Raw genomic sequence first — 24,314 nt, 5'->3', positions numbered from 1 at the left:
CTGCCGCGAGGCACTTTGTGAAGACCCTCGGTGCTGATTCTAGGCCGAAGGCTAGTGTTGTGAACTGGTAGTGGCTTTCTCCGACCGTGAACCTGAGCATATGCTTGTGCTTTACGTTCATTGGTATGTGCAGGTAGGCGTCCTTGAGGTCTATCGTGACCATGAAGTCTCCAATCTGCAATTGCGGTAGCACCTCCTGCAGGGAGGTCATTTTTAATTTTTGTGTTCTTATGAATGTGTTCAGGAACCTGAGGTGCAGAATGGGTCTCATTGTCTCGTCGACCTTTGGCACGAGGAAATACGTTGAGTATATTCCCTTGTTTCTGTCCTTGAAGGGAACCCGTTCTATGGCCTTCTTTTGTAGGAGCTCTTTTGCTTCTTCCTGAAGCCGCTGTAGCTGTTCGTTTGCTAGTGACTTTCTCTTTGGTCTCCTGCTTGCTGGCCTCCCTTCCAATTCTATGCAGTACCCGAATTGGATGATGTTTAGGATCCATTTGTCTGATGTGATCTCTCTCCATTCCTGGAGGTAGAATCTTAATCTTCCACCCACTGGTGTTATGTGGTGGTAGTTGTCCAGTTTGTCCTGACCCCTTTGTACGTGTTGCCCCCTGGGATCTTTTCTGTGGGCGGGCACACGGATGTCTTTGAAGTCATTTAGAGGCGGGCTGCTGGCCCCCTCTTTTATGCTGTCCTCGTCCATTTCCTCTCCCTCGAAAGGACTGGCCTCTTGACTGGTACTGCCAGGACTGCTTCTGCTGACTCGGTTGCACCTGCGAGTCCGCCTGGTGCGTCTGTTGGAAAGCCTGGTGTGAAGTACCTGGCTGGTTTCCACCTCTTCCGCCGGGCCTCCGTGACTGGGTGCCCCTCTTGTTGCCTCTGAACTGCAATGCTCCCATGGATCGTGCAGTTTCATTGTCTTTCTTTAGTTGACTGAGTTTGTCGTCAACTGTTGTCCCGAACAGCGTCTCGCCGTTGAACGGAGTGTTCAAGATGCTGTGTTGCACCTCTGGTTTGAAGCCCGAGATTCTGAGCCATGCGTGTCTTCTTTCAGTGACACCCATCATCATGAGCCTGCTGGAGGTGTCTGCTCCATCTAGGGCCGTCTTGAGGCAACAATTTGCCGCATTCATCCCGTCTTCCACCAGTTTCTTGGCCTTCTGCCTGGCCTCCTGGGGCAGGTCTTTCACCAGCTTTCCTAGCTCCTCCATGATCTGGTACATGTGCCTGTTTATGAGGGCATTGGAATTAGCCATGCGCCATTGGGTCGCGGCATTCCGTTCGATCCTTCTGCCCACTAAGTCCATCCTCTTGCTCTCCTGATCAGGAGGTGGTCCAGAAGTAGTGGCCACGTTAGCCCTCTTCCTTGTTGTGGCCGTGATGATGGAGTCAGCTGAGACCACGCCTCGAATGTAGGCTGGGTCCTTTGATGAATGCTTGTACTTCTTTTCCGTTCTGGGAGTGACTGCCTTGCATGTTGCGGGCTCCCTGAATGCTTCCATCCCCTGCGCCAAGACGCTATCGAGCATAGGCAGATACTGGCTCCTTGTTTGCGTGGGGAGTAATGTCTCGAGAAGAAAGTCCGCTTTCTGCTTCTCCTCGTCGAGCTTGAGTTTGAAAGCTGCTGCCGCAGACCTTATCACCGAGTTGTAGGTCCCGATGTCGTCCGGCGGTGATGGCCTCAAGGGATATGTGTCGACCGCCTCTTCCGGGCTCTCGGTGTCGACATCCAGGTAATCCTCCTCCTGCGGGTCAGAGGTGGCCGACTCGGCGTCCATCCTGCTGTCCTCTTCCTCCCCATAGCTGTAAGTCTCGTAGGGGTTTTCGTCTTCTTCCTGGTCGTCGACCATTTCGGCGCCAGGCTCATGTTCCTTGACGTGTTCGTCTTCCTCCTCGACCAGGTGTAGCACGGGTGGCTTGGTCTTGTGGGGAATCGTGAAGGCTCTCATCTTGGCGTCGAAATCTTTCTTCCGCTGCAAGATGTTTTCTATTTCGGCTTCTAGTCGCCGTCTTTTCTTCTCCATCTCGGCCGCGTTGTCCGCGCCGGGTTGTTCGGCCCCTCTCTTCTGCGCCTGGCTCGGCGGCGAGATTTTCGGTGCCGAGGACTTGGACGTCGAACTGGGTTTCGGGTCCCTGGACGGCGTCGTGGCTTTCGGGTCTTTTTCCCTCGACGTCGATCGGTCCTTTTCGGGGACGATCTTCGACGACTTCTGCTGTTCAACAGCTCTCGGCGCCAGGGACTCCTTCTCAGAGGATCCGCTGGGCCTGTGGGTAGTCGCGGACGCCAGGTGTCTCTGCGTCGGCGCTTTCGGGGTCTTGCCCTCGTTTTTTTGAGACTCAGAGTCTCTCGTGTTCTTGGGGAACGGCGAGTCTCCTACCTTATCAGATGTCTTCATGTGATCAGTCTCTACGACCGTGTAGCTGTCGTCTTCGGCGGCAGCGTTGTCTTCTTCCTCCGAGGACATCCCCAGCTCGTACAGCGATGGCGTCGGGGCTTTTCCTTGGAGGGTGGCATGCGCTACCCTCTGGCTCTTCCTCACACGAAGGGTCTTCGGGGCGAAGACGGAGCAGGCGTTGCAGTCCTCGCTTCTGTGGTCTACCGGTAGGCAAAGGTTGCAAACCGGGTGTTGGTCTTTCTGCGCGTACTTGTGGTGGCAGTTACGGCAGAACTTGAACGGCGTGTTGTCCATCATCGAGTGCTCAGGCCTCCTGGCCGCGTGGACGTCGACGATCGTCGAAGTCCTCGATGATTTCTCCTCCTTTTCGCTGGTCAGTGATCGGCGAAGTCTTCTGTAGTCTTCTGGTGGATTTCTTCTCCAATTTCACTCTTTTCCTTGTACTTTCTCCAAAAATGTCTGGAGCCCAACGGGAACGATCCAGACCCGACCGCGGAAAAAAGAATCTGAAGATGGCGCCCAAGGGTGGGAGCTTCCGCAGGAAGCATGCCGACGTCACCGGAAATACACCCAAGGAGGGGTGACGCCGACGCCCACCTGGGCGACGAAAAAAAAAACCAAAAAACAAAGAAAAGACTACGAATCCGGACCCAACCACAAGACCGCGGAATATGCACAGCATAGTGAATCCAGAAAGATATACGCTGCAAAACTGATTGATTGATGCTCAGGACTCTTGACTCGCACCTTTACCTATAGGTTCCATTCGAAGCATCTGTCCTTCAACAGCTGGCATCGCACACCAGGTCACTGTTCATGCTAACCCTCTGCAGGGAACACTGTGCCCTCAGGCTGCATACTCTTCTATCGCCAATTACTGGCCTCCCTAGAGGTACCCAGCTCCAGCATCCTCGCTCTTTCACCGAGTAGCCAGTGAAACAAAACTGGCTGTACCAATCAGAGGTAAAATTAACTCTTCCTTCTAAACATAGAACACTCAGAAGAAAAATCTGGCACGCCATAGCAAATCTCTATTCTATATGCATGTACGTTTAGGTTTGTGGCTCCATACAGAAGTGTCTCCTTCACAACTATAGGGCCCACAAAAGAGCTGGACTATCCACAATGAGCCAGTATTAGAACATACACACAAATTAATACATACATTATTAAACAAGAATGGAATCCACTGAATCGAGGACAAGATGGCCAAGCTGGTTTCACCCAAGCAACTGTTTAAGCAAATGAAAACATCGAAACAGTAAGAAATATCAATATAGACAATATTTAGAGCCATATCCAGAACACGCGGCTGTAGGAGTAGTATGGTGCTTCTCTCTGTAAGGGTGTTATTACAGCAGCACTCCCAGATTGATCATAGAAATTGCAGCATTTGGCTAGGTTCTCCCCATGGACCAAGAAGCATTTCAAGTCAGCAGGGATCACTAACAACACTGCAAGATGACAGAATGCGCTTCAGGGAGTAGCAAGAAAGGCCTTACCTGGCAATCTCGCACTTGTTAACATCAAGGCCTCTCTTGGGCATGAAGCCCATTCCCCGCTGTGGCTCTTTGCTGCCGTAGGTGCTGAGAAAGTGAATATACGGGGATTCGTCAGTCACCTCAAAGTACCGGATGCTGGAGTCACCCTGGAGGAAGCAGGAGGAAAAACAGGGTGAATCTTGTACACAAACTAATCCTCTTCTTCCGCCTCTGCCATCAGTCACCATGAACCACAGCAACCTTGGACCTCTACAGTGTAACCTGTAGCCTCACAGACACATTGAATTCAATTTAAACTTTACTACAATACGTCTGAACATTATAGTATTGTGGCCTTTTCAGTTCTCCACACTAGCAGGGAGCGGTACAAGGCCTGCTTAAATAGGTCTAATTTCCAGCCACATTACAGCAGCTCTATTTCCATCATATGTCTTATTATCTAATACATTTCAGGGGTACGCATAAGTAAAAAAAACATCAGTAACCGTAGTTTTACAGCTTCATATGTAACAGGGCCATATGCTGCGCCGAATTTCGTCATCTATTAGTTGGCCCATACTAAGGTTTTGTGGAATGCCGAGATGCAAGCCTTTAATAACCTACTAGTACATCTACCTGACGTCCACAATCCTCCTCGTGTAGCTGCAAGCTCATTTTTGCACTTTAACTCAACATAACTTATTTTATAAGGAAAAGCAGTATGGCAATGTGTAACAGTGTTTTGCAACATCTACACCTCACCGGGAGGTTGAACGGGTCACATGAATTTACAGGACTCTTAAGCTGCAGACAAAGACATTTTAACTCACCAAATTGAAATAAACTACCATTCAAGATTTCTTTGGCACTGCAAACCCTAATATAGATTTAAATACTGTGCATCAACTTTAAAGCAGCGCTCTTCCGTCTAAAGCAGAGGTGAGTGTGAAGGTTCACAGTACCATCTGGAAGTCTGCTGCCTCCTCACTTGCCTGGCTAGCAACAGAGTTATGCTTAAAATGTTATGAATGGAACTCCATGTGGCTGTCTTAACCACATTTTGTTTAGATCTGTTACATGACACCTATGGTTGCTACTTTTTGTTTATTATTTTTGTGTGAGCTAGCTGGTAATATGTCCGAATTCAGCTTTCTGCCAACCAGTCAACATTCTTTATTGCTTCAGCATTAAGCCATACAATAGCACATATAATTTTTCTTATGTGCATTAAAATTACGTGCATCTGCTTTAACATTATATAAAATTATACATTTCAATTAGAAACTAGATTCTATATGCAGACATCCACCATTCCAATTAAAAGTAGCATTAGTCTACCTCTATATACACAACACAACATCCAAATTCTGTAAGTAGAATTTCACCATCCATCTTTACATTGCCTCAAACAGCTGATGCACGTTTGCCCTGCTTACAATACATGTAAGCCATTAATTTAATTTGGGGCTGCATAATGAAAAAGATCTAATATCAATCCAGCGATTTTACCACGGTTTGGCAACAGACTAACAGTCAATATATATTAAAAAGTAGCAATAAATTGCACATGCAAATATAGTTCAATCAGTTCCAGCAATAATTTAGTAACTCTGGCAACCATGCTATTATTAATAACAATCTTGCACAATATTTGTACCTTTGGCAGTGCTTTAAAAGGAAAAAAATAAGTGCAGGTACTCACCAAAAGGAGCGGTGGACTGGGGGGTGGGATGTATGCGGGACTGGGGACAGAGCTAGGGGCGGGCTAGGTTTTCAACTTTTCCAAACTTTCTATGCAAGAAATCCAAGTGCAAAGTAAAAAAATCGGAAGTATCTGTCCTATGGTTATGGCCCTGATAATCATTTATAAAGCATTTACTAATAAGGGTATGTTTAAAACCGTCTCTGAATGTTGCCATCAAAGCTTTGCATGCTGGAAGTAAAGAAACCCTTACTTATAATGACAAAGGAGAACTACAAGTCCCAGCATTCAAAAGCATTACCAGCCAAAACCTAGAACTGTCAATGTCTAAAGCATTCCATGGAGCTGCCTGGGCCATTTAGGTTAAACATGGTTTTCCATATGAAACATGCGGTTTAAATGCATCAAACCAAAAAAAAATTGTGTTGCCTTTAAATTGTTTTTTGTTTGAGGGTAATCATAAAATTGGTCGACGACGAACGCCGTTTCGACGTCTATGAAAGCCTCCTCGACGTCGAGAAGGAGATATCTCCTTCTCGACGTCGATCTCCTTCTCGACGTCGACGATCTCCTTCTCGACGTCGAACGTCGAGTCGACGGCGATGCCTCGACCGCCTGCGCCTTCTCGAACCCTCTCGACGTCTATGATGACTCGACGACGAAGCCGTTCTCGACGTCGACCTCGTCGGAGGCCTTGACGTCAATCCCCTCGACGTCGACTGTCGATGTCGCTTCGACCCAGAGCCCTTGGGAGACGGGGAACAGACCGTTTTCTGGCCTTCTTCTTACTGGGGAGCCCCCCAGAGTCCTCAGCACAGGCAGAGAAAGAAGCCCCTTGCTGCCCAGACCCACCTTGACCTTGCTGTCTTCTTTGCTCCAGTCCTTGGAGCCTGATCTACCCTCGGTCCTTCAGGGTCCTACTTGAAAACTGCAGGCAGATCTCACAAGTCCCAGGAACATGAGAAGAAGAGAGACACAGGATACAGACCCTGTGCGGATCAGATCTTGCCTTCTTCCTGGCACACTTTGGACATTTCTCAAATAAGGCAGGCATATTTGATAAAAGAATGGCCAAATCACCCAAAAAATGAAGAGGCGGCAAAAAAACGTCGAGTGAACACATTTGAACACTTTAAAAGTCCCAAAAAGTTAACAAATTACCCAAAAAGGGAGAGCTCAATGCTCCAGGGTCCTGCTAGCAGGAGCCTGAAAAAAGAACTGAAAGTAAAAGGAAGGGGCTGAGCATGCTGGGATACCGAGGGTCGCCAGAGAGTTCCTTAAAGGCACGGTATCCCTATTCCAGACACAGAATGGCAGCCTATGGAGGCTTGTCTGTCATTACGTTCCTCTCTATCATTCCAAGGATTTGGTGAGGGGAGGAAAGTTTCTTTATGGGTGAAACTTGACAGATTGTGTTGAATGTGTTATTGGTGTTATATCCTTGGCATTTCTAGTTGAAGTACTGGACAGTGTAGCCTTGTAGGTACAGGCTGCATTATTGTCTTTAATTTTCTCTTAAGTGTATATGCAGGACTGCAATGAGGACAATTTAAGAGATTATTTTTGATTGCTCCTGGGTCCACGCACATGGGCGGGACTATTCACTAGATTAGGACTATACACAGAGATCCCCTACTACAGAAATATGCCTTCTATTTAACATACAGCCTTCCAAGTGGACCTTCAGAAGTGTATGCTAAACTCTTGCCCCTTAAATCTAGTGCCTTTTGCAAACTTTTCTACCAGTGGCGAGGCAATAATCAAATTGTAAGACATCTATCTTTAATGGTGTTCAGCAGCTTTGTGCAAATTTAAAATATCCTCAGCTCCAAGACTTCAGAAGCCAGGCAGCGAATCTTAGTGACCAACGTTATAACAATGAGCATCGTTGTTGTGGCAAGAATGTCTAACTTTCCTAGCCACTTGTAGGGATGCGAGTCTAGAGGACAAATTTCAAAGGGGAAGCCATAACTGAAGGGCAAATGTGAGTCACACTTGTGAAGGGCCTACCCTTTGGTCAGGCAACCAGGCTGGCATCCTGAGCAGGGAGGGAAAACCTGTCACCAAACCAGTTTTTCAAGGGGAGTGTAGACCCCAAGGAGCCACATCTAGTGGATGGGCTAGGGAGCTCCACACACCAAGAGAAAAGCCTGTTCATATTGGAAGTGGGTAGAATATTGCACTCTGGGATAGCTAGATGCCACACTTCCGAGGAAGTCGTCACCAAGTTGGTGGAATAATCGGTGGGAACTGGTAGTCCATAGGTTAGTTAAGATGCTCTCTCCTACAAGGTTGTAACTGGTATAAAATTGGCATCCCTGGCACCTACACCTCAGATTACTGCTGGAACAAACAAAGACAGAAGGGCTGCAGCTGCTGAGAGGTTGCACCAAGACGGACAGCACCTGCTTCACCCTAGCACTCGCAAGGAGGATCGGACGAGTGTCTTCAAGGACTAGCTGGCTAGATCAGTTAAGCTACAGGACTATAAAAGATTAAAGGAGACTGCTTGCGAATGTCCAGCTGTTCTGTTGCTGGGCTTGTCTGGTCAACACTTGTGCATACTGGGAGATTGAGTCCAGACCCGTGACTAGTGGTCAAAGTGGACTCCCCCGCCTTGCATTGCATTGCTGAAGGAAGCGGAAGAAACTACAAGGAAACTGCTGTTGCTGTAAAGTCAGTCGACCAGTACCTATTTGCCCTACACTGAATCAGACTGGAGCATCATGGGAGACCAAGTATTGAGGCAGGAGGCGACCTCTGATGTATGTAGAGCCAACGGTTGGCCCAAATGGATTCTAGGTACCTATATCCCTTGCATTAGGACCACTTCCACTGACTTCTATGTGGTCTGAAAGAAGGACAAGGAAACGGACTAGTGACTGTTCATGATAACAGGTAACTTTCTCTGGTCCTGTGGAATCGCCCTGGTAGGCTCCCTATCTGACTTGGTCAGTCACAGTAGTGGCTAAGGGCATTTCCAGTCCTTAGGGTTGTGACTAACTCTAAACCGCGACCCCATAAGAACATGATGTATTGCATCCATTAGACCGAGTTCACCGCATTTTACTTACCTCTGAAAAATCATATTTCCAGGTTCCTGTTATTAGATTTTTGTCGTTCTGGTGTCTATTTAAAGCTAAAAACACAATCTATGTTTATAAATTGGTGTTTCATTTTTATAGATGATGTAAGTATTACATAGATAAGGTATTATTTTGATTTAGGATAGCACAATTATATGTATATATCCACGAAGCTAGGAAGACACAGATTTAGATACTTGACCCAATAGGCTTCATTCTTTTTGAATTTCGAATTTAATGGACTAATTGTTAATGGGTGAGGCTACGGTATTTAAAAACTGAGCTCTCAGGCCTCTTACGATCTAGAGATGAAATAGACGACAGCAACATCCTGCAACAGGGAAGCTGGGGTCTCTCGCAGTTGATGAAGAAGAGTGTGTAGTTTGCAGCAGGATACTGCATCTTTAGTATAAGCGATAAAATGTGACATATGGTATATAGTTTGGTCGGCATGGGCTACAGTTCATAATAGCTAAACTGAGGTCTTTGGCAGTTGATGAGCATTTAGTTTCCAGTAGGATAGAGTATCTTTAGTATAAGGGAGAGAACAAGACTTGTGCTATATAGCTTGGTCGTTACGGAATGGTGTCATTTCCTCCTCCTTCGAATTCACTTTGTTACATTTTTCTGGCTTATTTTGCAATTTTTTTTCGTTTTTGTGAGTAATTAAATATTGAACTATTTTTAGAGAGACCTGTTGGCGTCTAACCTATGGGCAGTAATCTAGAGCGAAATGTTGTTAGTTAACAAGAACATACGACTAGGACTTTACAAGTTAACACAAATACAGTTTTTTTTATACTTTTTTTTATATCTCACTTTTGACTGCAAGAATTAAGAGACAATTGACAGCATTTTAGAATAAGGGCTCAACAATGTGTAGTATCACTTAAACACACATGAAGTTATAGTGTAAATAGGTAATTTCAGTTTTAATGTGATAATATGGTTATTGAGAAAATAGTCATGTTGGAGGAGACTCCAACTTTTAGTAATTAGTAATAAATGTAATGGTGTATTGTAATTTTAAACAATATAACAGACTTCTTTTCAAATTATTATTAATCTATTTCAAATATTTAATTCTATGTTTAGATAACAGATGATAACGCAGAAGAATGAATCGTGGTTACTAGAGAAATTAGAATTTGGAAACATGAAAGATTTACTTGTTTTCTAATACTTAAAGGTACTCCTAGATGTGCAATACTATGTATGTTTATTAATACATAAAAGATATAAGAGAAACAATAAATGGTTAATGAACCACTACATATAAAGAGTTAACCCCGTCATATAATTGCAATATTTTCCCATATAATGGCTCAATATAAACTATATATTTGAAACTTTGAACTTTAATCCACAGCATCAATGTACCATCTTTCTGAGCAAATAGACTTAACTCCTTGGAGCTAGCATAATAGGATATGGTGGACCCTAGATGGGCTTAAAATGTCGTTAATTCATGTCTCCCACTCTCTCTATACAAGTCCTGATTGCAATTTGAGTATAAATAGGAGGAAATTGTTTAATATAAAAATTAATATGGTATGGACAACGAAGAAGTGTTGAATAAGAAAGTTATTGCTTAGAAGAGGCTAATGTAAAATACGATGGACTGTGTTGCACTATATTCCTATGAATCTAACTTGTCAAAAACAGTGTAGTTTAATTTCCCAATGGTCACCAAATTTTTTTCCCCTCTTTTTCTTTCCTCTGCGCAAACTGTACAAGATTTGTATTTTGGATTTCATATTTTCTGTCTTTTTAAATTGTGTATTTAGAAAAATTAGGTTGTACACATATATCGTTTTTTGTAGTTTTATTTTATAGTTTTTAATTTATAGTTTTCGATTCTTTTGACTTGTGTTAGAATTTGGACTTCAGCTTTTATGACTGTTTAATTTAGAAGTATAAGAAGTATTGTCATATCATATTTTCTTTTGTTTAAGAATATTTTGTTCTAGTATGTAATGTCGACAGTAAGAGAACACATTTTATGTTTTTTGTGCAAACAGCCTTGAAGAAGCGAACAACTTGCGGAACAAGTGTTGGCTTGGCCTTGGATGTCATGCTCTGTAATGGAGAATTTTGATCAAATGTTAGAAATGAAGAAGCTGTGAAAGAAAGACTTTACAAGGACTTTTGCATTGCAACGTGTGTCCTTCTCAGTACAATAACTAAAGTTTGTCTAAATGAATTATTGCCGGTGAGGAAAAAAGGCATATGAGAATTAGCGCTGGGCTAAGTTTCTACTTTCCCTTTGTGAACTATATTATATAACATGGTGCGGTCTCACAACCCCACAACACATAATGAGCCGCTTACCTACAATGGTGAAGAAGGTTTTCAATTTTTTGGGGAGGGTCTTAGGATTTTGAGAACTCACTGTATAATCCCCATCGATCTAACATCTAATTCTAATGGAGTCAAGCAGCTGTAGAAGTTGACACAACCAAATGGTAACAAGCATTTGCAAAGTCAATAAGTCTAGCTCACTATTTTAGAAGTGACAGTGCTTCTTTGCAGTCATGCCTGTGCATGTGGTTACATGGATAGGTCAGTGGCTAAATGAGAATCAGTCATCAGTTGGATGGACTACTGAAAACATGGACGGATGAATGAGTGAGTGCCAGTGCATCAATAAATAATTACCATGAAATATATCCATTGCAAAGTTGAGGCAGGAATTTAACTGCTGCAATGGGAGAACATTAGGCAATGAATAAACAACAGTAATGCTGAAGACTAAAAGTATGTTCAAAGCCCAGAGAGGAAAAGCCGACACTGTGTGATCTAGGTGGTCTCCATCTGGTGTGAAATACTAAACTTCGTCGATACCCGTTTTAAAATCAGTGACACTACCTTCAATAAGTTCTGTTTATATCCACAGGGCACCTGGGCAGTCATCTACGATGCCATCTGCTAGGGGGTGCCACCTATGAACCCACTTAACAGAACAGTGCGTACATTGATGTGAAAAAGATACCTTGCCAGGGGCACAAAAATACCCTAAGAAGAACTTTCTTCCCATGCAAATGAAGAACATTGGAAACTTTTCAAAGCTTGTTATAGGGCACCATACTATTGTTAACTTATAGGGCACCATACTATTGTCACCTCTTCAGGCGCACTCAGACAGAGGTACACTGCCATACTGTAGAAATTAATCCAATTGACAATAGATGCATGGTGCATTGTAGGGGCACCATGCTCATAGGCCAGTGGTGGTGTGGCATTGTGAAAGGCATACACTAATTGGCCTATGAGCATGGTGCCCCTTACAATGCATGGCACCAATGTATCTAATAGTCAGTCTTTGTCTGCACAGTCAAATATTTAGGAAACTAAAAAAAAAAAAGTTATTCCACACTTAACAGGTAAACAACGGAGAAGAGACACAAACATATTTGTGTTTAATATCAGCCTTCTCAAAACATACATCAAGGACATTTCTATTGGCTGGGAATGGGGGTACTGGCTACATATAAATGGTGACCTGTGGAACCAAGAGACGAGACTTCTAAACTGGGCTTCTATGCCAGACAGAACCATGTAGTCTTGGACACATTACTGTTTTAGCCAGGTGGTCAGTTAACTCATTTTTCAACAGTGGTAGGCACCTAGAATTACGCTGTACATGAACAGTAATACAGAGGATATTTACATGTGTACATACATTTTAAATGATAAAAAAACACAACATATCCTGTACATCTACAGCAGGTACTGAAGTAAAAACAAAGCTAAGTCGACACTAAAAGGAGGCGTATATGACAGCAGCCTGCTGGTTCGAGGACAGGGATGGTGGTTCTTTTCACACAGGTGCCCATTCACACCAGCACAATTACACTCCAGTAATATGCAGGATGCTGTGCAAATCTACTGTAGTATTCTGGTGAGGTAAAGATATACAGACAGTCTCTGGCCACAGCTTTTATGGAATTCAACTTAGGAACATAGTCATTATTTCCTACAAAGGGGAGGGTGGTGGGTGCAATAGAAATTGAGACACATCAGCATTTCACTGTGCAAAGCATTATCTGGAAGCTATCTGCAGCTGCAAAAGAATATAGCAAACTTCTCAAACTGTGTGGAACTTGGTATTTTGTTAAGCTGTAGACAGTTTACCTCCATCCAACTGAAGGAGAAAAGTAGGCAAGTTCTGGGATGACTCCATTCGAGGAAGACCGAGAAGACGTATAACTTAAAAAGGGTTGGGCTCAAGGACGAGTCGAGAGTGGCTTAACACCTCAGCTGTAGAAAGCTCAGCCAACAAAAAGGGCTGAATCACAAGGCTTAATAATGAAGGATGTTCGGACCGGAATGGCGGCTCCCCTGGGCATATCCTTCTTGCTATCAGGTCATTGACCGGAGTAATAAATGATGGTTTGGTCAAGTAGCCAACATGTGGTCTAAAAGAGCTTCATTAAATGCCAACGTTCTAATTTTTTTAATTATTATTATATTTGTTAGGGCGTAAAAGTGATCCTGGAGGGGTTCTCTCTTGGCGCCGAGTCCGTAAAATGCAGGTCACAGTTCCATAAGAAGATTAAAGATCAAACAACCATGTTTTCAGGAGTTTCTTGAAAAGGATTAGGTCTGAACAAGAGCGAAGGGGAAAGGGTAGCTGATTCCAGTATGTGGGGGCCAAGAAAGAAAAGAAGCTGCCACCATATCTGGCTTTATGGATAAGTTTAGGGCATAGTAGTAGTAGTAGCTCGCTCAATTAGAGCAGACGTGCCCATATATAGGGCTGCGTTTTATTTTTGAGATATTATGGTCCCTTCCCAGGTAGTGATTTAAAAAACAAACTAGTTGAAAGAGCGCACTTTTTTTATTGGGGAGCTAATGAAGGCAGCATAACACAGGTGCAGATGGAGATCATAGAGGAAGATAACAGACTAGGCAGGCTGCCCTGTTCTGTGCCACCTGAAGTCTGGAGAAAAGGCCTTCATTCATTACGACCATAAGGGAATTCACATAGTCCAGGCAGCTCATTTTAAACGCCTGGATTACGGTTTTCCTAACATTCTGAGAAAACCAATGAAAAGCCTTCCTAAGCATGTGCATCAGACCAAAACAGGTAACAGAGATGGATTTGACATGTTTGTTCATAGAGAATTTGTCATCCAAAAAAGATGCCCAAATTTGGAACCAATTTGAGAGGTGTCGGGGGTGATCCAAGTTTGGCTGGCCACCAGTTAGTGGACTAGATTTAATGTGCCTTCTCAAGAAGTAGTATGTAAGGAACGGGGGTAGGAAGAAGTAGGACCTCCGTCTTACTAGAGTTGAGCGGAAGGAGGTTAGCAACCATCCATTATGCAATTTTTAACATACAGTGTTGGAATTTGACTCTGGTAAGTTCCGGATTAGAATCCATGGTGATGACCAGTTGTGTGTCATCAACATATGTGATTGTGTCACAGCTGCAAGACCTTATAAGCCTGGCAAGGGGAGCCACATATATGTTAAAGAGAGTAGGGCTCAAAATAGATCCCTATGGCCTACCCCCCTTTGTCCAGGGCCATGGATTTGTAGAGATAAGAATCCATATGTACACTGCAAGTTCATTCTGATAAAAAGATTTCCACCTATTTCAAAGCTTTGCCGCTGACACCAATCTCCTCCAATCTGCAAATTAGAGTTGGGTGGGAGATGGTACCAAAAGCAGCTGATAGATCAAGGAGAACCAGCACAGCTGAATTCCCCATATCTAGCATGAGTCTGATTGTGTCGGTGACCTCCATTAGGGATGACTCCGTGCTAGGACATGCACAGAAGTCTGACTGGCAGGGATCCAACTAAGAGTTGGATAAAAAAAGACAACAATTGGTTGTTTACCAGTGACTCTGAAACTTTCATAATGAGAAGGAGCAATGCTATAGGCCTATAATTTTGCTGATCCGTTATGACGTGTAGCTTAGATTACTTTGTAGTAAATGCATCAGGTATTTTAGACTGTCCTTTCTTTTGTGATTCTCTTTGAGAGGTTTTCTTTAAGCACCATTCTCTTTCATTTTGCTGTGGAACATTTTCTTGTTGTTTTTCTGGCTTCTCGAAGTACTGCCATTGTACTTTCTAGTAGTTTGAGGAGTGCAAATTCTAAGTCCTCAGGAGCCATGCAGCTAGGCTTAGGCTCTCGGGTTTTTGGTCAAGTACCTTTCCGTTTTGCACTGTTAATAGGTCTTCTCTTTTTGTAAGCCTGTGCACTGTTCCCTGTGTTATCTCCATTATCCCAGAGAATCATGTTTGTCTGGCCCACTGCGGCGCAATGAGAATCATTGTCATGTGGCTTATCTTGCATTTGTTGAACACTTTGTGGAGTAGTAGTATTGGGGAGAAAAGCGTAAGCAAATATCCCTGACCAGTCTATCCATAGAGCATTCCCTAGGGCCTGCTTGCAAGGTCGCCTGGATGCGAAGTGTTGGCTTTTTGCATGGTGATTTGCAAATAGGTCAATTTGCGGAATCCCCCATTTCCTAATATTTTGTACAGTTCCGATTGATTCAGTTCCCATTCGTGGGATGCGGACGTCTGTTTTCTCAGTCTGTCTGCCTCTACATTGTCCTTTCCCGGAAAGAGTACTGCAATTAGGTCTATTGTCTTTGGGATTGCCCATTTCAGTAGTTGTTGAACTAGCATTGAGAGTGCTAAAGACTGTGTTCCTCCTTATTTGTTTATGTAAAACACGGTGGTTGTGTTGTCTGTTTGTATCAACACTTTCTTTCCCTAAAGCTCCTTCTGAATGGCTTTTAAGGCTAGAAACACAATTTTTTAGCTCCAGGAAATTGATGTGTTTTACGCATCTTCCTGCTTCTACAATCCCCTTACCTTGAGACTGGTTCATATGTGCTCCTCATCCTATCTTGGGAAGCATCAGTTGTCATGGTTACTGTTGGAGTTGGTTGTGTGAAAACTCTTACCCGTGCTAGGTTTGTTTTGATCCGCCATGCCATCTCCTGATGAACGGTTTGTGTGACAATCACTAGATCCTCCCAACTCCCTGTTGCTTGTGACCATTGCTCTTGAAGCCTTTCCTGGAATGGTCTCATATGCAAGCAAATGTTGGGGGATTAAATGAATGCATGAAGCCATCATTCCTAGAATCTTCCTCACTGTCAGAGCTTGCCCCTTGCGGTACAGATGAGTCTCCAGCAGCAGTGCCAATGCTCGCTTTCCGCTGGGAACACCTTCCCTACGATAGTGTCGATCTGTACGTCTAAGAACACCTTCTGTTCTGGCTCCGGAGACGACTTGTCCCAGTGTATTGAAAATACGAGTTGAACCAGTGTGTCTATCACTTGTTGTATATGCTGTTTGCAGATACTGTATGAGTTTGCTCTTATTAACCAGTCGTCCAGGTATGGGTATACATGAATCCCCTGCCTTCTTAAATGTGCGCCTACTGCGCTAGGCATTTTGTGAAATCTCTTTGTGCTGATTTTAGGCCGAATGCTAGGACTTTGAATTGGTAGTGTGTTTTGTTGACCACAAACCTTAATATGTTTTTGTGCTTTCTGTTCATTGGAACGTGCAAGTATGCATCCTTTAAGTCTATGGTTGTCATGTAGTCTCCTTTTTGCAATGGAGGTATAATTTCTTGCAACGTTGTCATTTTGAATCTTTGTGTTTTTATGATTTTGTTGAGAAACCTTAGGTCTAGTATTGGACGCAATGTTCCGTCTACTTTTGGTATTAGGAAGTACGTTGAGTAAATGCTGTAGTTCCTTTCCCCTTGTGGTATCTCTTCGATCGCCTCTTTGGATAGAAGTTCTTGCACCTAGAGTAATTGGGTTAATTCTTTTTCCGAATGTTTCTTTTTGTTTGTTTTTTTGTTTGGAGGTTGCTTTGTCAGTTCTATGCAGTAACCGTACTGTAATATGTTTAATATCAGTTTGTCTGAATTGATATCTCTCCATTTGTGGAGGAAGTATTTTAACCCGCCTCCAACTGGTGTAGCATGTAGGAGGAACTGTTTGTTTAAAGGATGAAGCTTTTTTTCTGATATAGTCTTTGGGGACCCACTCATTGATGTTTTTGGTGAGCGGCCCACTTCTGGAATGCAGCCACTTTGCTGTGGTCTGTGGTCCTCCTTGTTGTGTTTTCGCTCTTCCCTGAGGGTGCCCTCGAAAGGATTGTCTTCCCTGTTGGAACTGGCAATTGGGCTGCTGTCCCTTGGTAAGTTTGCTGATATGTTTGGTGCGAGGCTGTGGGTTGATGGTTGCCTCTGCCTGCTGGTATCCTTGAGGGTGTGCCTCCACGCATGCCTCTAAATTGAAGTGCGCCCATCGACCTTGCTGTTTCATTCTCTTTTTTCAGTTGATTCAGCTTTTCATCTACGACGCTACCAAACAGCTGTTCCCCATTGAACAGGGAGTTTAGTATGTTATTCTGCACTTCTGGCTTGAAACCTCATACTCTCAGATATGCATGTCTTCTCTCGGTAATGCCGAACATCATCTGTCTGCTAGGTATGTCTGCAGCGTCTATGGCAGATTTTAAACATGTGTTTGCCATGTTCTTTCCCTCTTCCACTAAGTGGTTTGCCATTCTTTGGAACTGTTCAGGCAGGTGCTTTAGTAGTTCTTCTATCCCTTCCCAATGCTGATATGTGTGCCTGTTTATCAATGCAATTGAGTTTGCAACGTGCCACTAAATTGCTGCACTCCTCTCGACCTTTCTCCACACAAGGTCCATACTCTTGCTCTCCTTGTCTGGCGGTGGTCCAACATTGGCACCTTTCCTAGGTAGACGTAATGATAGTCAGCTGGCACCGACCCATGGATGTACAGTTTGTCCTTTGAAGAATGTTTGTATTTCTTCTCACCTCTTAGTGCGACTGCCTTGCAAGTGACAGGCTCTTTAAATGTCTCATTACCTTGATCCAGTACACTTGATAGCATGTGTAGAAAAAGGCTCCTTGATTGTGTAGGCAGTAACATTTCTAGTAAAATCATGATTGTGGCTTTTCCTCTTCAAGTTGCACTCCATATGTGTCTGCTGTCCTCTTTATGACTTGTTTGTACATCTCAATGTCATTTGGTGGTGAAGGCCTAGAAGGATATGCGTCTACCGGCTCTTCTGGGGATTCTGGGTCAAGAACCTGCCATTGCAGGTCTTGAGCCTCCAAGCCCACATAGGTTAGTGCTTCATTGTCACCTTCCTCCTTGAAGAATTCCACTTCTTCTTCTCCGTCAAGTGGTTCAGGAGTCATTGGCAGCTGCAATTCCTCAACCGATTTCGGTGCGATTCCTTTTCAGCGTTGCAAAATATTCGCCATCTCTGCCTCTAGCCTCTTTTTCTCGATCTCGGATGTGCGAGTTTCGGCATCGAGACCCTCTGCCTTTCTCTTCGTGCTTGACGACGCAGACACTGTCGTCAAAGGCCGTTTCGGCCTCTCTCGTTTCGTCGTCGAGGCGTCTCTTTCATGAAAGTCTTTTGACACCCTCGATAGTTCAAGAGTTTTCGCTGTCACAGAGTCCTTGTCTAAGGATCCGACTGATTGTTTCTCTTTGGAGGCGGCTGCAGTCGATGACTGTTTCGACACTGAGGCGCCTTTTGAGGTCTTTGAGACATTTTTTCGTGTCTCATCCTGTCTTTTTGAGGTCGACCGCTCTCTTACCTCTTTCAAAGTCTTCTTCTCAACCTCTACGACTGACATCTGTGTCCTTGTCCACTTCAGGGCCTTGGCGACACTGTCCTCCTCTTTGCTGAAAAGGCCCAGATCTCGAAGTGACAGTGCTGGCCACTGGGCCTGCATGTTGTAGATGGCCCTTCTCGGTCTCTCTCGCACCCTCAAGATCTTTGGGGTGAAGTCCGAGCATGCGTTGCAATCTTCACTTTGGTAATCCAATGGCATGCAAAAGTTGCAGACAAGAACGCTCAAAAAGATCAGCATCCTATGACAATTGTTGCAGAATTGGAAAGGTGTCTTGTCCATTACTGCGCATAGGGAGCCCCCTGCATGTGCATTCTTGTGTAGTTGAAGTTCCGTACTTTTCCCCTCTTCGGCGCTCTCTGGCTCGTTGGATGGGAGTCTGGTACGTCGAATAGCCTTTTTACGCTGTTTTGAACAAGTTTCATCTATTTGTCGACTCTTCTCTTCAAATATCTGGAGCTCCTTCCGTATCGATCCAGACCCAACGGCGGAAAAAAAAGAATCTGAAAATGGCGACCAAAGGTGGGAGCTTCCGCAGGAAGCACATCGATGTCACAGGAGGACACCAAATGGTGGTATGTTGACACCCATCAACAAAAAAAAGAAAGAAATACAACAATTCCGGACCCAACCACTAGATGGCGGAATAATGCACAGCATGTGAATCCAGAAAAGATTCACGCTGCAAAACCTAAAATTCATACAAGACTATTGTAGTTCATCTGGCTCATGGTCCGTGCCAAGCAGTGCATAAAGTAAATTGGGTCTTTATTGGAACACTCCTCCAATTGATATTGTGCCTCCAATCTAGACTTCTGTATTGGCGAGACACTGAGACACTGAAGTTGCCTGCTCAGACGTCAGCAATTGTGCCATAGGGGCAATTGGCACCTGCAGTGAGGGTCTTGAATGGGCTGGTGCCAGGGTAGACGTTGATTGGACCACCAGCGCTTATTGGAGTAGCATAAAGGCTATGAATGGCACTAAGAGAAAGCCCACTAGTGGAGGGTGGAACACTATATTGCATCCCAACAGGACCCAGGGTGTCAAAGGTGCTCCAGAGGAGACCTTAGCACACCTGAATATCTTGAACGTGGCGTGGAGATAAGGTGCCGGATCAGATCCCTGTGCCAGAAAGTCTAAGTACGGCTGGGGAGAAACTTGACTAGTCTTAGAGCTGGCGAGAGGCGCTAGTACGGACACTGGGGCCTCTCGGTGCGTTGGCTCCTGTGGCAAGGGAGCCTAGAGCAATTTTGTCACGGACAAAGAGAACAAGAGAGGCCTGGAGGACTTATTTCACTTGAGTTTACTCCCACGCCTCCTCTTCTTCTTCTTCTTCTTGCGCTTTTGGTGGGAGGATCTGGAGATTCAATGACACCAGAGACCTTGAGTGGGGCTACAACTGTGCCAATCTCCATTATACTCTGTCCCGGCCATAAAAAAAACTAAGCCTTCCTCTTTTTAATAGCCTTTGGATGCATGCTCTGGCATGACCCACAAGCTCTGGTGTGCTGGTCATGATAATCGCCCCTCAAATGTGCCATAAGGCTTAAACCCTGACCTCTGGGGAGGGGAAAAGTTGTTGCACTTAACATTTTGGGGAATATGAACGATAGAAACTCTGTGCAGAATGGAGACCTTGTGAGGCTAAAAGGGAAATGATGTTGGTATAACATAGGGAGGGGGTGGGGGAGGAATTATGGGCTCAGCAACGTCACTACGGGCATCAAAGTGGGTGTCTCCTACTGTCGGAGAAGAGCTATGGAACATTTTCGGGACCAGGCTAGCACCTACAAGTATTTAAGATGTGATAGTCTACAGGTATAACAATCGGAACATTAAAATGTAATGTCAGTTTTTCAAACAGAGCTTCAAATGCGACTGGCGACATCAAAAGATTTGCCTATAAATAATGAGGAGCTATTGGAGTGACTATCAAAGAGCTATAGCAAAACTGGCCACTCGCCATACAGCTCAATAGCTATGAATATACAAGCCGCAAGAAGATTGGAAAAATTATTTATAGAAAAGCATTCGAAAGATTCCCAATTTAAGAGTATCAACTCTTCACTGTTGATTGTGCCTAGAACTGGCCCTTATTCTACTAAATGCTTTCACTAATAAAACAAAAATCATTAATTAGATCTGTGACTGTCTGGCTGAAAAAACTGCATTAAAATCCTTTACTTTAAATACTTTAACCCGTTTGCTGCTGCCGTCGGCCAACAGCCGTCGAGCACTACCTCGGTAGTGCTGCGCACGTCCGTTGGCCGACGCGGCCCCGCCCACTTAATAGAACGTTCCGCACTGGCGCGGAACGTTCAGAGCAGCAAACGGATTAAAAGAACTATGTGCAGATTACAAGAAGACTCTATGGCTTAACTATAGTTACTGCCAAAAACAGAACTGAACACAAAGAAGAAATCCGAACATAAGACATTAAAACAAGTCACTTCTTGATAGACTTTGCAGTCAGCTAAATACAAGAACAGTAAATGTTTTTAAGGCATGTACACGAGAGGAACCTAGAAAAAACATTAAGCAGAGCTACAAAGAAGGAATTTTTAAGATTCAGGAGTCTTTACAGTTTTTTTTAGGCAGTTTGAAGAAGACTGGCATGCAATCGATAAGCAGCAATCGATCTGTTGACTTTGCCATCTCTTAAAGGAAGCAACTGAGCACATATATTGTTTATGCAGCAACTTATTATAATTAAGGAAGCATCAAAAACTAATGTTAAGCTCAAACTCAGGAACTAGAAAAGACACAATTGATCTGTGTTTTAAGTGACTATCAAACGAAGATATTGTCTATATAATTACATTTTTAGGGCTGGAGGAGCAATATTACAACATTTGACAGAAGAGTGAAATTAAATCCTTGTTGTAAACTAATATTGATGTTTTGAACGATGTTATGATAAAAGAAATTCGTTACTTACCTGTAACTGCAGTTATCCAGTATTGGTGTCTTTCATAGATTCACATGCCTGAATCATTCCCCGTCGTCGGGATGGGAGTCCCCGGTACATAAATAAGTAATGTCCTATAGACCTATAGAGAACTAGCAGCCCGGCCCGACGTTGTCCGGGTATGAATTGCTGCCGGCCAGTAGTATATTGTTTTGTAGGATTTCGTTTTGATAGCATTTCTTATCTGTGACAGACCTGTGAAAGGCTCCGATTCACAGTGCACTGCGGATGCACTTAAAAGTCCGCGTTCAGTAGTGTGTGAACTCGAGTTTCCCTACTTTAATTTTCCTTGCAATATTATATAGCGCGAACTCGACAACAAGGCATGAGCACAATTTACATTACAGAAGAACACATTCATTTGTGGTAGGCACGGGGAGACAAAGTCATTTGCCTGGAATCACAGGATGTTGAGCTGATGCCGAGATTCAAACGTAGCTCCCCAGCTCTAAAGTTCGCAATTCTAGAACTTGTGGCGGGAGGTGTGTCTAAAAGTGTATGTTGGTGCTGGCCATCAATGAGAGAGACCTGTGCATTTTTCAAATGGGTGGTGAAAAAATCTGAGTATGTTGCTGGAGATGTGGGCCGCCGTGCCACCAATGTACTTACCGGGGGAGGGTAAACACCCATTATTCCGCAACTTTCTTTCCGCATACCATCACTCCGCATACTTTCATTACGAAAGTACCATGACTCCGCAATGCCATTATAATGCATGGCATTACATTTTATATGCTTTTACCACGCATACATTTACAACGAAATTTGTTGTAAATGCATGAATGGTAAAAGCATGATTTTTAAATGTTTGGATAAGGTAAGTATGGGTATAGGGGTATATGTTTTGGGGTGTTTGGGTATTTTAAGGGTTCAGATATAGTTTTGGGTTATGGGGTACAGGGGTAGTTTTAGGGTTTGGGGATAGGTATGGGTTTTGGGGTACATGGGTATTTTTAGGGTTCAGGGCTAGGTTTGGGGTACATGGGTATTTTTAGGGTTCAGGGCTAGGTTTGGGTTTTGGGGTATAGGGGTATTTTTAGGGTTCAGGGCTAGGTTTGGGTTTTGGGGTATAGGGGTATTTTTAGGGTTCAGGGGTAGGTTTGTGGGTACAGGGATATTTTAAGGGTTCAGGGCTAGGTTTGGGTTTTGGGGTACAGGGCTATTTTTATGTTTCAGGGCTAGGTTTGGGTTTCGGGGTACAGGGCTATTTTTAGGGTTCAGGGCTAGGTTTGGGTTTTGGGGTACAGGGGTATTTTAAGGTTTCAGGGCTAGGTTTGGGTTTTGGGGTACAGGGGTATTTTAAGGATTCAGGGCTAGGTTTGGGTTTTGGGGTACAGGGTATATTTATAGGGTTAAGATGGGTTAGTGTTTAAGGGTGTTGGGGTATTTTAAGGAGCAAGGGTGGGTTATGATTATGGGGTGCAGGGATATTTAAAGGGAGCAGGGTGGGATTAGCACACGATATGAGACATGGCATGAAGGGCGGAACGTACCACACGCCCCCAGCCTTTGTCACGCCCCCAGCACACGCCCACAGCACAGACACGCCCACAAGGGACTACTTTGCTGGCACAGTTCTTTTACCTTTTAAGTGTATATGGTGGGCGTCTGCATAGCCTTTGTCCTTCTGCTGCAACTGCCCTTTCCAACGCTGTATTGGGTGTTGTGATTGGTGCTGTGGTTCCTGAGATTACCCGCCTCAAAGGTTTGGGCTCTCTCTTTATTATATTAGTATATTAGTATGGATAGTAGGCCTAAAGCCTCACCTTAGAAACATATCCCTGTCCTTTTGTAAAAAAGGACCGAACTCTAGAGAAGAGCCAATCAGCGGTCACCTCCCTCTAGAACCTTCCTGTCAGGAGCCTCAGTCCCTCAGATTTTCGTACGCACTAAGCTAAGTAGGCGTATTACTGAGAGAATTAGGTGAGTCCTTCCAGGGAAGGTGGGAGGGTTGCATGTGAATCTATGAAAGACACCAATACTGAATAACTGCAGTTACAGGTAAGTAACGCATTTCTTATCCAGAATTAAGGGCGAGGTGAGCGCGAGGAAGAGCGCTGTTTTCCAAATTTTATACTTTAGGTCAGCTCTGTGCACTGGCTCGAATCGATGTTTCATGAGCTGATTAAGAACCACATTCAGATGCCAGGTAGGTGGCAACATCCTTACTCGTGGGAAAGACCTGTATAATCCATTAAGAAATTGTTTGATCAACCTGCTTGACCAGAGGGATGGACCCGTTGAAGTTCTCTTATACCGAGATATTGCCGCCAAGTGTACTTTAATGGAGGAGTGAGCTAGGCCCGACTGCGCCAGATGTAACAGGTAAGGTAAGACTTGCTCTGGTGAGGAGGAGAAAGGGCGAATCCCTTGATCTGCACACCAAACACAAAATCGCTTCCATTTCAGGGACTACGTTTTGGTAGTGCTATCCGCCCGTGCTCTGGCAAGAATGTCTCTACAGTCTTGTGGAATGTTCAAATTCTGGAACTCTCGGAACCCAGGAGGCTAACCTGAGAGATTTCAGATCAGGATGTTGAACTTTTCTGTTCATTGTGAGCAGAGACGGACACTGCTTCAGACGGATCGGCGGCTTCAGGGATAGACTGTGAAGTTCTGTGAGCCAATGTTGCCTCGGCCAAGTTGGGGCTATTAGAATCAGAGTACAAGGCTCAACCTTCATCTTCCTTAGGACTCTGGGAAGCATCGGGAATGGCGGAAAGGCGTACGCAAAGACGTTGCGCCATGCGATGGAAAATGCATTCCCTAGAGATCCTGACTGTGGATGCCAACTTGCGAAGTGTGGGCATTTGGCGTTCATCCTTGTCGCAAATAGATCGATCTGTGGCGTGCCCCATCTGGAGAAGATCTGGTTGATAATCTTCTGATCTAGCCCCCACTCGTGCAATGATGTTTTCTGTCTGCTCAACGAGTCGGCGAGTACATTGTCTGTGCCTGGGACATATTCCGCCCGTACAGCTACGTTGTTTACTATCAGCCAGTTCCTGATTTTTTGC

At 44.3% G+C, this 24,314-nt stretch overlaps 1 protein-coding gene across 2 annotated transcripts in view; it reads right to left on the bottom strand.

Annotated features, from left to right (window-relative positions):
- CORO1B (coronin 1B) overlaps positions 1 to 24,314 on the bottom strand; it is a 199,760-nt gene that overhangs the window by 43,436 nt on the left and 132,010 nt on the right. For both annotated transcript variants that reach the window (XM_086953250.1, XM_086953251.1), the window contains one exon: positions 3,896 to 4,041. In XM_086953250.1, coding sequence (XP_086809376.1) covers positions 3,896 to 4,041 — 146 coding nt within the window. The remainder of the gene's footprint in view (positions 1 to 3,895; positions 4,042 to 24,314) is intronic.

Source organism: Lissotriton vulgaris, chromosome 1_2, assembly GCF_964263255.1.
Source record: "Lissotriton vulgaris chromosome 1_2, aLisVul1.2, whole genome shotgun sequence".
Classification (NCBI taxonomy): domain Eukaryota; kingdom Metazoa; phylum Chordata; class Amphibia; order Caudata; family Salamandridae; genus Lissotriton; species Lissotriton vulgaris.
The sequence above is the reverse complement of the archived record's forward strand: the minus strand, read 5'-3'. Positions and strand labels throughout refer to the sequence as shown.